Below are 17,661 nucleotides of genomic sequence, written 5' to 3' on the forward strand. Positions count from 1 at the left end.
ATTAAAAATTTTAACGAAGTGTGACAAAGCACTTCCAGTGAGCAGGAAATGTGTGCGCTGGTCACGTTTATTAACATTAGTGTGACAGTTTCGTTCTCAGTATTTGTATAAAAAACAACTTTAATTTCTATAGTCCAAAGTGTTTCGCAACCACGACATTCTATGAAAATAGTACATATAGCCGAACCCCATCTTGGTCACTGGTCTACCCTCAATGATTGTACCTGAGCGCCGCACTATTTTGAGGTCGGGATTTGTTAGCTTAACGCTTGTGTTCAGACTTTCCAAAGCGAGGATAATGAAGTGAGAGATGTCCATAGCATTTCGCAAAGGGGTGATTAAAAATGAAATCCGCCGTGGATCTAGGAATTTTAGCCCCAAATCGTTATTTTTACAGTTCAGTTTTATTCAAAATATGCCGGCGAAGTAAGAGTTGGGTGTCCATGCAGAGAGACTGTTTAAACATACGCAGGGAAGCTAAAGGGTCTAAATTAAATGCGAGAACAGACCAAAGAGGGGAAAATAAACTGCAAATTTGGTACAGCTCATTACAAATTCTGAGTGAGCAGTGGCAGTAGTCGACAGAGAAAGTCATATTAATTTGACACGTTTCCATTTAATGTTGATATGGATGGGAACTAGTTCTGCCCTCTGGACATGATGCTGATGACAATGGAGCTACCTGGTGGCTCCCTTCAATTAAAAGAAGCATAACATTCCTGAATAGACAGTGTGCTTAGTCAATTTTTTTTTTAAAAAGGTCTAAAATAGCGGGGAGCATATGCAAATGTGATTTTTTTTTCTCTTGGTGACACTGTTAAATACCTCACCTTGTCAGCCTGAGATTCAGCAGTTCCTGTGTGAGATTTGCTGCAACTGTCTCTAGCGGTGATTCTCTTCCTCTCTCTCAAGTCCCCCTCCCACCTTTCCCCACGTGATTTATTAAAAAAAAATCTTAACCTGCTGCCGCTTTAAGGCATTCCGAGATTGCGAAGTGTGGCCGCAGAGATGGAAGGTTGCCTGTCGCTGCTGCTTTTGCTTCTGCGATTTCAGGTCGCTGCTGGGCAGCGCTCGGATGGGAATGAGCCGCTCGAGGATCGGCAGTCCGGCCACAGCAGCGGCAGCGGCGCTGCACTGGAGAAAGTGCGAGGGTACACTCAGCGTGCAGGTGAGCTCCTGGGGAGGCTCGGCTGGAGGAGGAGGGAGGGGGAGAAAAGCTGTGAATGTTGGAGAAGTGGATCAGGAGGGAGAGGGGACAAAGTTTGACAATCTGCTCCACCACTTTTACCTCACACTCCGGTGTTTCCGCAGGTTTAGGACAGCCGAGATGACTTCTTGTCCCGTCTCGCCTTCTTGTCCTTTCCACCGCTGCCCGCCCTTCATTTTACTTATTCGGCTTTTTAGTATCGTGTGGCCGTTGCTCGAAATGCGGCGCGCTTCCTTAACTTTGACGAACTCTCGGCTTTAAATCCCATTTTTAAATGAAATGTATGAACAGACTTGTTGCATACAATGGGAATCACATTCCTCACCCGCATGATGAGTGTTATCTGATTTCGAGGTTGAATTGACCTGATCATTATTACTCGTTTATGGCATCAAAGTAGTTCTGTGTACTCAATTTCTATGTTTGCATGTTTCGGTATGTGCCACTTCTAATGTTGCTGATGCAAAAATCCCAATGCTTCCTATTCGTGTGACCCAACACACAATGACAGTCTAGGTATGTATAATTATCGCCCTCTGTCCCTTTTGTATCTCCCTCTCTCTTCCACCATATTGTGGAAATAATTCCAATATGTGTGTGGGGGAGATGTTGCAAAACGACAATGAAAGTTAACATTTTTTAAAAATTCCATTATTAAAGTTACAAAGCTGATACTCAAGTGAACAAAGCAAACCATTAATCCATCTCATTGCTTGCTCCAAAAATCAATTCAAATTGAGTCCAATTAATGGTTTTCACAACCGAGACATACAATATCCAAGCTCGGAACAAAATAAATTGGGCTTGATCTGATGTTTGATTTGAGCCCAAAGGTTAATAAAAGATAACATACATAGAAAATAAAGCAGGAGGAGGCCATTCGGCCCTTTAAGCCTGCTCGGCCATTCATTATGATCATGGCTGATTATCATTCAATAACCTGATCCCATCTCTCTCCCCCCATATCCCATTAACCCCAAGAGCTATATTTAATTCATAGTGCAGCAATAACATATAACTAAGTGCTTCTCTGGGCACCATAATGCCAATCTAAGTAGTGCATCTTTTTGTCAGCATTTGGGAATTGTTCTCTGACAATGTTTGCTGTGAAATGATGAGGACGCTTATTGTATCTTGCTTTCTATTTTCAACAGTTGAAATCAATAACTGTTTGCAAAATGCTCCAGATGTGGGCTGTGATGTTTTTGAATGTTTGGAAAACAGCACATGTGAACTAGATAATCTATACGATATTTGCAGACTTCTTCTCCAGAATGCAGGAAGTTTTAACACAAAGGTAATAGCTCCATTTAAAAAAAAACTTTGTTCCAGTTTTAAAGTTGTGGACATTTTCTTAAAGTAAGCAGCATAAGGCATGATTAAAATTTCCCATTGCATTTTCCCTGTTAAGACAGGGTCAAGTGGAATGAAGTCATTCCCAATAGTTTTGATTTGGGTGTTTAGGAGGAATACTACAGCCAGCTGATTCTTGAAATGTTTGCTCCTGTATTTGGATTAATGGAGCAAAAACAATAACTTCAGTGAGATTAATGTAATAACATGTCCGAAGGTGCTTTACATGAGCATTATAAAACAAAATGACACCGAACTGCGTTGGTAAATAAGGTCAGATGACCAAAAACCTGGCCAAAGAGGTAAGTTTTAAGGAGTGTTTCAAAGGAGGAAAGATGGATAGAGGTGTAGGGAGGGAATTCCAAGACTGAGGGCATGGCCACAAATGGTAGAACAATTTCAATCGACGATGCTCAAAAGACCAGAATTCCATGAGTGCAGATATCTTGCAGGGTTGTGGGGATGGAGGAGATTAGAGAAGGAAGGGGTGAGAGATTTGAGAGCGAAGATTAGAATTTTAAAATAGAGGCATTCCTTGACCAGAAGCTGATGTAGATCAGAGAGCACATGGGTGGCAGGTGAATGGGACTCGGTGCAAGTTGGAAGAAGGGCATCAGAGTTTTGAATGACTTCAAGTTTACTGAGGGTAGGAATGAGTGAGACCAACAGGAATGCATTGGAAAAATGTTGTGATCTGCTACAGGCTCCCAATTCAGTCAAGGACCAATAATATTTTATTTAAAGTAGCCAAAGATTGATATTTAAGACAAAGTGAATAAAGCCACAAGATTCCATAAGTTTTGAACAAACAAAAGAAAACTTTACTATACAAGGTCAAAAAGATAAACCAATTTGCAAAATCTATCTTCGGTACATTTAAGGTTAATATAAAATACATGTGAATTGGCAAATGTAAATTAACAGGCAAACATGTGGTCGAACACACAGCACTGCACAATAAATGAGAGATGCAACCAAGACCGAGTTCCCAGGTTTCTTAGCAACCCACTCAGACATCAGTCACAATGAGAATCAACCAATCTCACTGGAACTCATGTCTTTCTCATGAGGAATTCCAGTCTTCAGCTTTGAAGATCTAACCCTTGGAGCAGCTTTGGGAAAAGATTCCAAATAAGACGGCGGCAACAATGGCCTGCTTGTAGGATTTCAATCTCTTCTCCCGAGACAAACTTTCTCTAGATTCCCGAATATGCACTCGAGCACCAACTCGCAAGCACAGCTTTAGCTCTTCAGCCACACTTGAGCAGAATACTACTGCTTCAAAGGGGCACCTTCATCTCAACGGCAGACAGCACAATCACCCACCTTTGACTTCCTTTTTAGATCTTCCTCTGAATCCTCTTTGATTGTCAGGGCTTCTCCTGAGCGTCAGCACATAATGTTTACCAACATCAGCCTTTTTTCTGCTTGGTGCTTCTTTCTCGGATACCTTTTCTTCTTAACTGGGACCTCCCTGTTGTTTGACTGGAACATTCCCCTGCAATGGCACTCTGCTCCCAGTCACATGACCCATGTTTTCATGGCATTTTCCCTTTTATGCAGGCGCATTGATGGCTGAACCCTTTAACAGTCAGAGGAAAAACCCGGAACTGAACATGCACGGCCAGACACACTACTGTGGATGTGATGAAACTCAGAGCTGGGCATCATAGTCCTTGGCCCAAAGAACTTAATGTTGTATTGCATAAGTATGGAAACTCAAGAGGTTTATTTGGACCTTGGGAGTTCCTGACCTCTTGCTCGCGATGATAAGGTGAGCTGGCTTTCAACAATAGCAAGTCTAGAGTTCCCAAAGACATAAATGGGAGTTTCAGCAACAGAAGAACTGAGATGAGGTGAAGTCGGATAATGTTACAGAGGTACAAACAGGTGGTCAGAAGCTTGACTCGGGGGTCAAATATGACACCGAGGATGCCAAGAGGCAGTCTTGGGTTTTGACCCGGGAGATGGATGGAGTTGGTAGCTGGGGAATGGAATTTGGAGTGGGGACTAAAGACCATGGCTTCGTCTTTCAAAGCATTTAATTGGAGGACATTTCTGTTCATCTGGTATTGGATGTTGGATAAGCAGTCCAATAATTTAGCAGTAATGCTGGAATTGAGAGGTTATGGTGAGTTAGAGCTGGGTGACATCCGCTTGCATTGGGAAATTAATATTGTATTTTTGGATGATATCACAGAGGGGCAGTATGTTAATGAGAATTAGGAAGGGGCCAAGGGTATTTTTATGGGGCACAGCAGAGGTAATGGTGTAGGAGCAGGGAAGAAGGGCAGGTAGTAGTAGTTTCGATAGCTGAGCAAATTTCAAATTTCTGACCGAAAGAGTCTGGGGTATTAAAAATGAACAATGAGAAAATGGCAGATAGTTTGCAGCTATTTTCACTGTACAGGATATAAATAACATCTCAAATATAATTATGAATCGAAAGGTGAAAGGCAGGGAGGAACTTCAAACAATTACATAAAATTATTTGAACTAAAAGCTGTAAGTCCCCCAGGTCCTGATGGACTTCATCCAAGGGTCAGCATAGTAGCATAGTGGGTAGCACTGTTGCTTCACAGCTCCAAGGTCCCAGGTTCGATTCCCGGCTTGGATCACTGTCTGTGTGGTGTCTGCACGTTCTCCTCGTGTCTGCATGGGTTTCCTCCGGGTGCTCCAGTTTCCTCCCACAAGACCTGAAAGATGTGCTTGTTAGGTAATTTGGACATTCTGAATTCTCCCTCTGTGTACCTGAACTGGCGTGGGTATGTGGCGACTATGGGCTTTTCACAGTCACGTCATTGCCGTGTTAATGTAACAATAAAGATTATTAATATTATAAGAAGTGGCTGATCAGATAGTAGATACATTGGTTTTAATTTTCCAAGGTTCCCTAGATTATGGAAAGGTCCCATCAAATTGGAAAATAGTGAATGTGACTGCTCTTTCAAGGAAGTGGAAATGACAGGCCAGTTAGCTTATTATCTAGCATTGGGAAAATGCTGGAGTCTATTATTAAAGGGGCTATAGCAGGTCATTTAATTCTCAGTGCAAATAGACAGTCAACATGTTTTTGTGAAAGATAAATCGTTGTGTTTGACTAATTTATTATTTGGAAGGCAAAGATGATTTGGAAGGCAAATGGAATGTTGTCATTTATTTCAAGAGGAATGGAATAGGGATGTTCTTCTGCGTTTGTACAGGGCATTGGTGAGACCACATCTAGAGCACTGTGTACAGTTTTGGTCTCCTCGTTGAAGAAAGGCTATAATAGCTCTAGAAGCAGTTCACAGAATGTTGACTCTACTGAATCTTGGATTGAGGGGCCTGTCCTAATGAGGAAAGGTTAGACAAGTTGGGGCTGTATCCATTGGAGTTTCGCTGAATGAGAGATGATCTTGTTGAAACATAAGATCCTGAGGGGACTTGGTGGATGCTGAAAGGATGTTTCCCTGTTGTGGTAGAGACTAGAACGAGGGGACACAGATTAAAAATAACAGGTCTCCCATTTATGCTGGAGTTGAAGGTCATGAGTCTGTGGAGCTCTCCTCTCCAGAGAGCAGTAGAGCCAGGGTCATTATAAGGGCAAGGTAGATTAATTTTTGATGAACAAAGGATACAAAGGTTTCACAGTTTATCAGGGCTAGTTCAGAATTAGAACAGCCATGATCTTATTGAATGGTGGAGCAAACCCAGGGGCTGAATGGCCTACTCCAAATTTGTATGGTCATGTGTAAATATATCTGGTCCACCTCCTGATCAATGGGAATGTTTCTTCTTAATAGGTTAACTTCTGAATATTGTCAGTTGGTCATACGTCGACTGTTAGGAGTTTGGTGTCTAAAACGGAAAAATAAACTGGTTATGCATTTAAATTTTAAAGTTTCCAATAAATGTATTGAGTTCTTTTCCTGACACAAATTTTTTTCAAGCATGATTTTTCTAGATAAAACACGAGGCTACTCTAAACTGGTGATTGGATGCAAAATAGTTTGAAGGAAACACTTCAAATTCCCTAAAAGTTATTTGTGCAAACATAGACAATGGGCGTGATCTACTGGCTGAAAGGTAGCATGGTGTGAGACAACGCAGCAGTAGATGCCAGGAAATCCCCCTCCGGGATTTACCTGACTTGCCACGCCTCGCGAGATCCAATGCGATCTTGTGAGATGTCGCGATGTGAATCGCGCCCATTGTGGGTGTATCACTATTTAGCAAATCTGCATATTAGAGTGAGACAGCTAGTCTCGCCAATAATAATAATAATAATAATAATAATTAACAATTGCTTATTGTCACAAGTAGGCTTCAATGAAGTTACTGTGAAAAACCCGTAGTCGCCACATTCCGGCGCATGTTCGGGGAGGCCAGTACGGGAATTGAACCCGCGCTGCTGGCCTTGTTCTGCATTTCATGCTGGCTGTTTATCCACTGTGCTAAACCAGCCCGTATACTAATGCTAATACGCACTCCCGCGATCTAACCAAGGCGTAGCGATCTAATGCCTTTGCCTTGGAGACCTCGGGTGAGCGCTGTTGAGTGCTGGTCTCCACAAACGGGGATCAGATGGAATGGCACTTGTGGGGATCCCCCAGGAGATTGGAGGCCCCCAGGTGCTATCCCTCTTGGTAGGGTGGCACCCTGGCACAGCTGGTGTCACCTGGGCACCTGGTTACGGGCCTCTGGCACCCTGGAAGTGCCACTTGAGTTCCAGCCTGACATTGCTAAGGTGCCCAGGTGGCACTGCCAGTGGGAAGAGGTATTACTAGTGTGCCAAACTGGCATTTTTCCTGTGGATTGGGCTGGGAGGTGCCCTCCATGGGCGCAGGAGGATGCGGCGGGGAGGGGTGCCTGAGGACACCGTTATGAGAGTTGGGGCTTTTGGTGGGAGGTGGGGGGGCACATCAAGGGGGATGGCGATCGAGAGATCAGGATGCCATTTAAAAATGACATTCGATCTCTTTCTACACTTGGGAGATCCGGAGTGGAATTCTCCAACCCCCGCAGGGTCGGGGAATCGCCCAGGGCCTTCGTAAATCCCACCCCCACTGTGGCTGTAATTCTCCGCCAGCCTGGAATCGGCGGGAGCGGGAAACGCGTCCCGCCGGTCGGCGGGCCCCCCGCAGCGATTCTCTGGGCCGCGACAGGCCGAACTCCCGCCGCTGTCAGGCCTCTCTCGCCGACGTGGTTTAAACCACCTCTGTGACGGCGGGAGCAGGCGGCACGAGCGGGTCCCGGGGCGCACGGGGCGATTGGACCCCGGGGGTGCCCCCACGGTGGCCTGGCCTGCGTTCGGGGCCCACCGATCAGACGGCCTTGCCGTGAGGGCACTTTTTTAAAAAAAAATTTCTTCTGCGGGGCAGAGGCAGAAGAGACCCCTTCCACCGGGCATGCGGCCTCTGGCGCATGCGTGGACCCACGCCGACCGGCGAAGGCCTTTTGGCCAGCCCCGACGCTGGCCGGCATGGCGCCAAAGGCCGTTGGCACCAGTCGGCGGAGCGGGAGCCACTCCGGTGCGGGCCTAGACCCTAAAGCGCCGGGACCCCCCGCCCAGCCGGGTAGGGGAGAATACCGCCCCCGGTTAGTGGAGCTCCTCAGATCAGAAAATGGGACTAAGTGCGGCCTCATTGTGGTGTTCCCAGCTGAGGCCCTTAATCTACTCCTATGAGAACAGAATCCCATTCGATAGCTTTGGGTTTCTTGGCACTCCAAGTGCCGGGAAACACCAGGCTTAACGTGCTCGTTATGGGACTGTTCCCAGGGGTAGATGGGTAGATCGTGCTCTATATATGTTGATGGCCATTTGAGACGGTCATTTGAAAAAGAGGCTATAGCAGATGACTAATTCTGTTCCCTCCCAAAATCTGAACTTTTCTGGCGATATCACTAGATAACTCTGGGGCATTTTCTCCATGGACTAGAGTTTGAGATTCCACCTTCTCTGTGTCTTAGCCAGGTGGTGAATTTGCCCAGTGGGGATTTGATGTCATAATTCTGAAGGATATATCCAGCAGGAAAGTGGAATTCAAGTTCCAGTTAGATCAAGCACAATATTATTGATTGGCTATGCAGACCCAAGGGGCCAAGTGGTCTACTTGTCTTGTTTCTTAAATCAAATATTAGCAATATTTGTATAATTAAAAATAAGTCTATTGAATCAATACATGAGAGAGCGATGCTACATGAAGACAAACCATTCGTGCTGAAACTGGTATTTTATAAGTCTGTGCACAAAGAAGCAAGCAATAAATGTTAATATCAAAAAGATAAGATTCTTCAGCCAAGGTTTAATTCAAGGTGTAGGTTATTATTTTAGTTTATATTTTTTATTTATTTTAGGTTTTAGTTTAGATAATTGTCAGGGTTTTTTTTATTCCCTGCACTTTCCTATGAATTAACTTCAGAAACTTTTCCACCCTTTTACTTGAAAGGAGAAAACTTGTGTATAAAATAACAGATGCCCACTGAATAGGCAAACTTGATTTTGACACATTCACAGATTACTGCAGATTCTCAATCTAAATTAAAAACAGTAAATGCTGGAAATACTTCGGAGGTCAGGTACAATCTGTGGTTAGAGAAGCCCAGTTAATGTTTCTGGTCAATAAGTTTCATTAGACTTGATTTAAAAAAAATAGTGTACCCAATTCTTTTATTCTTTCCAATTAAGGGGCAATTTAGCATGGCCAGTTCACCTACCCTGCACATCTTTGGGTTGTGGGGGTGAAACCTATACAGACACAGGCAGAATGTGCAAACTCCACACAGACAGTGACCCGGGGCTGCGATCGAACCACTGCACCATTGTGCCACCCGTTTAGACTTGATTTTTGAGTCCTGGGCCTTTACTACTTTATGGGACAGGTCAGATGCACCAGTAGGTTTGCCTCTTCTGTCATTCATTTTCCGGTGTTTAAATTCAGCATCACGTCAACAGATGGATGTACTTTGTGCAGTTTAAGTAAGCACGTAGCAGCACCTCCGAAGTCGCACCAAATTCTTGCATATGAAGGTAGGTCAAAAATAGCAGGACTAATTTTCCTCCTGTGTTATCTGCGCAAAAGGATTCTACTTTTGGAATTTGTTCCTTCAACCCTTCTCCAACAACTGACAAGCAGTGAAGTTTCCCACTGCCTTGTAAATTTTCACAATCCATCTCAACCTTGTCGTATTTGGATTATTTTAACTGTATCAGATGCAAATCACCGTGCTGCATAAACTTCGGCTATTAGCTGCCTCTTGAAGCCTGTTTATATGGATTTATCTGTGCTTCCACAGGAATGAGGAAGTCAGGCTGCAACATTTGACACAATGCCCTCATAGTCAAAGCTTTAATGTTGGAGCAGTTTAGAAATGTTAATATAAACTAAAGCAATAATCCACATCTTTAATTAAATTTCAGTCAAATAATCCAGCTTTTTAAGGGGAACACTTGTATGGTTTGCTGCATCGTAAACTACCTGTTCCTTGCATGAGCTGCTGTTAGTCTTCTTGTAGGATGCCTCTCTAAAGAATAGATTCAGCAGATTTAAAAAAAATATTCAAATACTTCACTTCTTGTATTTGAAAATAAGAACAGGAGTAAGCCATTTGGCTCCTATATCCTGTTCCACACTTCAATTCCTTCTATTTTCCACCCTGCCCCACGTAACAATTGACTCCATTATAGATCAAAAATCTGTCTTAACTCAGCCTTGAGTACATTCAGTGATCCAGCCTCCAATACTCCCTGGGGAAGGGAATTCCAAAAATTCCCTCTGAGAAAAACCAAATTCTGTCTCATCTCTTCATTTTGGAATTGTGACCCCGTGTTCTACGTTTTCCCCCCATGATGGGAAATATCCTCTCAGCATCTATCGTATCAAGCCTCCCACAGAATCTTGTATCAGTAAGATCCAGAGAATCCCTACAGTGCAGAAGGAGGCCATTTGACCCATCGAGCCTGCACCGAACCTCCAAATGAGGAGCCTACCTAGACCCATTCACCCGTCCTACCCCCATAACCCCAACTAACCTGCACATCTTTGGATACTAAGGAGAAATCTTAGCACCTAACCTGTACATCTTTGGACTGTGGGAGTAAACCAGAGATCGGAGGAAACCCATGCAAACACGGGGAGAACGTGAAAACTCCACACTGACAATCACCCAAGGTCAAAATTGAACCTGGGTCGTTGGTGCTGTGAGGGAGCAGTGCTAACCATTGTGCCACCGTGCCACCTCTCTCTTATTCTTCTGGACACCAAGTGAGTTTGGGCCCAACCTGCTCAACGTTTCCTCATCAGCCAACCCCTTCATTCCTGGAATCGGCCCCGTGAACCTTCTCTGAACTGGCTCCAATGCAAGTATGTTCTTTGTTAAATAAGGAGACCAAAACTGTGTACATTACTCCAGGTGTGGTCTCAGCAATGCCCTGTATAGTGAAGAGCATAGGAAATAGGAGCAAATCATAGAATCCACTGTGCCGAAGGAGGTCATTTGGCCTATAGAGTCTTCACCGGCCCTTGGAAAGAGCACCCCACCCAAGCCCACACCTTCATCCTATCCCAGCAACCCCACCTAACCTTTTTGGACACCAAGGGCAATGTAGCATGGCCAATCCACCTAACCCGCATATCTTTGGACTGGGAGGAAACCGGAGCCCCCGGCGATGCAGACTTGTAATAACAACCATGTGCCTTCCCAATTACTTGCTGTACCTGAATGCAGACTTTTTGTGATTCATAGGAGGACACGCAGATCCTGCTGTACCACAGCATTCTGCGGTATGTCTTCATTTAAGTAATATTCTGCTTTTCTATTAATTTATTTGTTCATGGGATGTGGGTGTTGCTGGCAGGGCCAATATTTATTGCCATCTCTAATTGCCCTTGAGGGGGCAGTTAAGTGTTAACAACATTGCTGTGGGTCTGGAGTCACATGTAGGCTGGACTGGGTAAGGACGGCAGTTTTCCTTCCCTGAACCAGATGGGTTTTAATGACAATCGACAATGGTTTCATAGTCATCATTAGACTTTAATTTCAGATTTATGTTGAATTCAAATTTCACCATCTGCTATGGCGGGATTCGAACAAGAGTCCCCAGAGCTTTACTCTGGATTACTAGTCCAGTGACAATACCACTACACCACTGCCTCTCAACAAAGTAGACATTTTCCCACATTTTACTCCCACCTTCCAATTTTTTTCCCACTCACTTAGCTTATCTATGTCCATTTTGTAGACTCGATTGTAACCTCTTTAAATCTGTTCTCCCACCTATCTTTGAAAAGTCAGCAAATATGGCCACGATATGCTCAATTCCTTTGACCAAATCATTTAATACAGATTGTGTAGATTTGCAATTGAGGCTGTTTGGTTGGGTTAATTCTAGGTTTTTGTGTATGCCATTACCAGGTTTTTAATCATTTCTTTCAATCTTAATATCTTCTATTTCCAAAATACACATTAGAACATCTTTACATGGAGCAAAGACGGACAGTGTGTAAGCAAATATTTGAGGTGGGAAAGAGGAGACTAATGCCATCAATTTTAAGTCAGAAGGGTGGTAATTAAGTGAATGTTTTGACACATGAAATGTGCCTTTGGGTAGGGTAAATTAGGCATGAAAGGATTTGTCACTGCTAGTCTGGCATCCAGTACTGGATGAACAGGAATTACTTTGAACGAAAGAGTAGGAAGACCAAAGCAATGGTCTTTGATTCCTGCCTTGGAGATCAATTACATTCCTCTCATTGGCTGTTGTATGAGGCTAAATCAGACCGTTTGCAACCTTGATATGAGACCGATATGTGCTGCCATCCACATCTCTCCTCCATCACCAAGACCGCCTACTTTTATCTCCATAATATTGCCCAACTCCACTGCTGCCTTGGATTATCTGTTGCTGAGGCCATCTTTCATGCCTTTGTGCCCTCTAGAATTGATATTGATTGCTCTCTTGGCTAGCCTCCATCGTCCAACCTAACCAATAGAAACTTGAGCTCATCCAATCACTGCTGTCTGAATCCCAATGTAAACAAAATCCAACTCAGCTGCCTCTGACCCTACATTTCCTCCCAATCCAGCAACACCAGCATTTTGATATTCTCATGTTTTCAGAACATGCATGGTTTTGCTTCACCCCAAATCTCCACCCTCCCCCATTAGTTTTAAGCACTCTACCATTGGTGACTGTGCCATCAGTTGCCTGGCCCCAAAACACAAATTCTCATCCTAAACCATTTTGCCCTCCTCATCTTTAAGACTCTCCTTTGAAAAATACCTCCTCGTGTTGCTCAGTGTGAAATTTTGTCAATGCTTGTATGAAATGCTTTGGCACCTTTCTACTGTGATAAATGTAGAAATGGTTCTTATGAAAACATTAACTCTGTTTCTCTTTCCACGGATGTTGCCGGACCAGCTGAGTATTTCCCACACTTTTGTGTTTTCTTTATTTCCGATTTCTAGCATCTGCTTTTCTACATGTTGGTGTTGTGGGTCTAGATGAGTGTCTCTATGCTGGCTCTCTGCAAGATAAAATGGGCGAAATGGCCTCCTTCAGTCCTGCAACCATTCTATAATTCTTGTAATGATGTGTGGCTGGGTAGCTGGATGCACACAAGGTTGACTGTGAAGGAACACTTATTCCAAAGTACAGGAGAGCTGGGAGCACTTACAAGAGACCATCTGCTGAATGAACTCTGTTTGATATGTCATTGAAGCAGTGTGGTGACCTTCAAGGAGATCTTTGCATTTCCTGTCTTTTCACCCACCCCCAGCCCATGGCAACGTTGGCAGAGGAACCTAGCATGAGTTGTAGGAACATCTTTGGTGTCTTCTTTCAAATTCTTTCCTGGCCCCCAGATGGGAAAGTGATTAGAGCTGGAGGGACTGGTCATCTGTGGTGACTTGGCTGGAATCCACAATTTGCTGCCAGGAGAATCATGGGTGTGAGCACGTCACCCTGTACTAATTTTCTTCTTCTCTTACATTACAAATCAAAATACACTTTACCCTTTCCTCTTCTTTCCCCATTTAGCATGACAACTGGCCCACATAAAATAAAGATTTATTCTTCCTAGGAGAAATATAACTATTTTTAAATGGGTCAAGTGTTTTTTTTGTGCATGTTGTCTCATAAAATATATCACAAGGTTTTTTATTTTGGTAAATTGTTTTGATTTTCAAGAATTTTCACTCCTCCAGGTCCTGCTCAAATGCACTTGTAAATCAACAGCATTAAAAACCTTCATGAATCAGCGCAATCAGACAGTGTTTTAGAATTCTCATTTAAACAAGATTCAATAAAATAGCCTGTTTGCAATTATTAATGCAGCTGAAAATGGGTCTCACAAACTAAGCATTTTGAATTGGTGTCTCATTCATTCAAGGCCTCTGCACTGTCAGCCAGCTGGATGAGACTGTTGTCATCTGGTTTGTTCTTATCTAACTCATTGTTTTCAGAGAATGGCTTTTATTCCTGCTCCCACACTGCTACATAGACCATATAGAACACAGAACATACAGTGCAGAAGGAGGCAAGCACCTGAAGGAAACCCACGCAAACACCTTTGGTTTCTACCAGGCATCTATCCTTGCCCCCGCCCCCCCACTCCTATTTCTCATCTATATGCCGCACTTCAGTGAAATCATCTGAGAAAATGCAGCATTCCTTTTGACCAGTATATTGACAATACCCAGCTCTACCTCGCCACCACCCTCCTCAACTTCTGCACCTGCAACTAAACGGGCTGCTTATCTGACATCCAGTAATAAAACCGCTGAAATGTCCTCCAATTAGATATTGAGAAACCCGGGAAGCTATTGTTGTTAGTCCCCGCTCCAAATGCAGGTCCCTATCTAACGGCTCCACCTCCTTGCAAAATACTGTGGATGCTGGAGTTCTCAAATAAAAAAGGGATGTGCTGAAAAAACTCAGCAGGCCTGGCAGCATCTGTGGAGAGAAAAACAGGTTAACGTTTTGAGTCCAGGCTGACACTTCTGGCTCTGAAGAAGAGCCACATTGAAGTCAACTTTAACCTGTTTCTCTCTCCACCGATGATGCTAGACTGATTGAGATTGAGCCAGTCTGTTTGCAATCTTGGTCACATTGATCCTGAGATGAGATTCTGTCCTCCTGTTTGTGCCATTATTAAGACTATTTTCTCCTTATTAAGAGTATTTCACCTCTAACACTTCTTGACTTTGCTGTCTCAGCTCATTGGCTGAAACCCTCGATCATGCCTTTATTCCCTCTGAATTTGATTATCCCTACAAACCCGAGACTGGCGTCCCATATTCTATCATCTGTGAGCTTGAGGTCATCCAAGACTGTGCTGCCCGTATCTTCATTCACAGCAAGTCTCAATCCCTGATCACATGTTGTGCTCGCGGACCTACATTGGCTTTTCCTTTTTTCAAAACTTTCCGTGGCCTTTCCTCTCCCTATCTCAACATCCTCCAGCCCCAGAACCCTCTACAAGGGAGACGATGGCATAGTGATAACATCACTGGATTAGCTATCCGGAGGTCCAGACTAATGCTCTGGGGACCAGGGTTCAAGTCCCACCATAGCACGGTAGCATGGTGGTTAGCATAAATGCTTCACAGCTCCAGGGTCCCAGGTTCGATTCCCGGCTGGGTCCCTGTCTGTGCGGAGTCTGCACGTCCTCCCCGTGTGTGCATGGGTTTCCTCTGGGTGCTCCGGTTTCCTCCCACAGTCCAAAGATGTGCAGGTTAGGTGGATTGGCCATGCTAAATTGCCCGTAGTGTCCTAAAAAGTAAGGTTAAGGGGGGGGTTGTTGGGTTACGGGTATAGGGTGGATACGTGGGTTTAAGTGGGGTGATCATTGCTCGGCACAACATCGAGGGCCGAAGGGCCTGTTCTGTGCTGTACTGTTCTATGTTCTATAGCTGCTGGTAGAACTTAATTTGATTAATAAATCTGGAATTAAAAGCTCGCCTCAGTCAGGGTGACCATTAAGCCATTGTCTGAAAATCCCACCTGGTTCACTAATGCCCTCCAGGGAAGGGAATCGACCATCCTTGCCATGTGACTGCAGACCCACAGCAATTTGGTTGACTTTTAACTGCCCTCGTGGCCTAGCAAGCCACTCCGTTCCAAGGCAATTGGAAATGGGCAACAAATAATAATCGCTTATTGTCACAAGTAGGCTTCAATGAAGTTACTGTGAAAAGTCCCTAGTTGCCACATTCTGGCACCTGTTTGGGGACCTTGCTAGCAATGCCACAGCCCATGAAAGAATAGGTGCCTGCTTTTCCGTCACCTGACCTATCTCCTCGGTGTCATACTTTGTTTTCTAATGCTCTTGTGAAGCACCTTAGATGTTTCACTCCATGAAAGGTGCTTTTATAATAAAAAGTTTTTTGGTTAACTGACTAGCCGTAGCCTAATTTATGAAGAACTAAAATTGAACTGATAACTATAGAATTGTTTATTTGACATAGTGATGTACAATTGTCAATTAGTTCACTGACTGGGAGTAGCCTTATTTTTGAATAACTAAAATTGAACTGATAACTATAGAATCGTTTACTTGTTATAATAATGTACGATAGTCAATTTCTTAATTTTTTAAAAGGTGATGTCCTTGTACCAAATTGATGTCCTTGTACCAAAATAATTCCCTCAGAGAATTAAGGGAAATGGAGAGCAGGTGTGAAAATGGAGTTGAAGGCCAAGATAGCCATGATTGTATTGAATGTGGAGCAGACTCAATGGGCCATGTGGCTTACTCTTGCCCCTATTTCTTATGGTCAAAACAAATCTTCCTAATTAAGAAGGAATGGTGGTTAATTCAATATGGGGTGTGGTCACTTTGTGGGCAAGACCAGCTTCTGGCACTTTTTTCTAAACTTGTGCAAAGATTGCAGAAATGCAATTTACACCTGCAATTCCCCTTTTGTGCTGGGTTAGCTGATCTTGGGTGAACTGCCCTGAAGAGACAGCACAACCCATCAGGAACTCCCACTTACAAAGCGGTGACTTTCATGAAACAGTGAAAAATGCATTTGTTTCTTTTGATGTTTATGATCTGGTGTCCTTGTTTTTACCTATTTTTCTGTCCCCTTCCAGGGAAAGCAATTTATCAAAGATTTCCTGAAGTGTAATGCTATTGGGATTAAATCAAGATACAGCTGCAGTATTCAAAGATGTCCTGCAATGCAGGAGATCCTTTCTGAACTGCAGGAGGCCTGTTACCAGAGGCATGACATCTGCACTGTAGCAAACGATAATGTTCATGCTTTTGCAGAAATGATTGATCTACACAATATGCTGTTAAATGGGTAAGTGTATATTGGGTTATCTGGTTTGGGTTTTTGTAACTTTGTTTTAGTAACTTTTGTTGCACATAATATGGGTAAAGTAGGCAATAAAACGGTAAACATTACCAGGATGCAGGAACCTACTTTTGTTTCTTGGATTAAGATTATGTTGGATTATTTTACAGTTACTTCTTGTATTTTTTTAATTGCTTGCATTTAGAGTCTTTTTTTTCTAAATACAGTATTGCTTGTTTATATTTTTGTTTTGATCTGTTTTTTTTTAAAGACATAAACAGTTTTATTTTATATTGGCAAGGAAGATTTTACTAGTTCGGCATATTGTCTGAAAGCATTGGGCAAAAAGTCGAAAATGGAAATGTGCAAAGTCTGCAATTCTCGCTCCAATTGAGATTCCAGATATCGCAATAAAGAAACCTTCGGGCTGGTTTAGCACACTGGGCTAAATCACTGGCTTTGAAAGTAGACCAAGGCAGGCCAGCAGCACTGTTCAATTCCCGTACCAGCCTCCCCGAACAGGCGCCGGAATGTGGCAACTAGGTGACTTCACTTTTCACAGTGACTTCATTTGAAGCCTACTTGTGACAATAGCGATTTTCTTTTCATGTCATTTCATTAAAAGGATTCACATGACTTTTTTCTCTTTTCCACCCCCCTCTCCTTCTAACACCTCGGAGTAGACCCATTCGCTGCAGGCGCAAACCCAGTTATGGCCGCTAATTCTCACGAGAGGGCCAGAACAGGATTTGCGCTGGTGAGATCTCAGTTTAAGTTCTTTCCCGCCCCCCTGCCAGTGACGTGCTGGGTGTGTTGTG

At 43.6% G+C, this 17,661-nt stretch overlaps 1 protein-coding gene across 1 annotated transcript in view; it reads left to right on the plus strand.

The window, feature by feature from the left end:
• The first annotated feature begins 883 nt into the window (after positions 1 to 883).
• Positions 884 to 17,661, plus strand: part of LOC119963069 (stanniocalcin-like) — a 39,838-nt gene continuing 23,060 nt past the window's right edge. The window contains exons 1-3 of the mRNA XM_038791627.1: positions 884 to 1,168; positions 2,362 to 2,504; positions 16,638 to 16,849. Coding sequence (XP_038647555.1) covers positions 1,009 to 1,168; positions 2,362 to 2,504; positions 16,638 to 16,849 — 515 coding nt within the window. The 5' untranslated portion in view covers positions 884 to 1,008. The remainder of the gene's footprint in view (positions 1,169 to 2,361; positions 2,505 to 16,637; positions 16,850 to 17,661) is intronic.

Source organism: Scyliorhinus canicula, chromosome 3, assembly GCF_902713615.1.
Source record: "Scyliorhinus canicula chromosome 3, sScyCan1.1, whole genome shotgun sequence".
Lineage (NCBI taxonomy): Eukaryota > Metazoa > Chordata > Chondrichthyes > Carcharhiniformes > Scyliorhinidae > Scyliorhinus > Scyliorhinus canicula.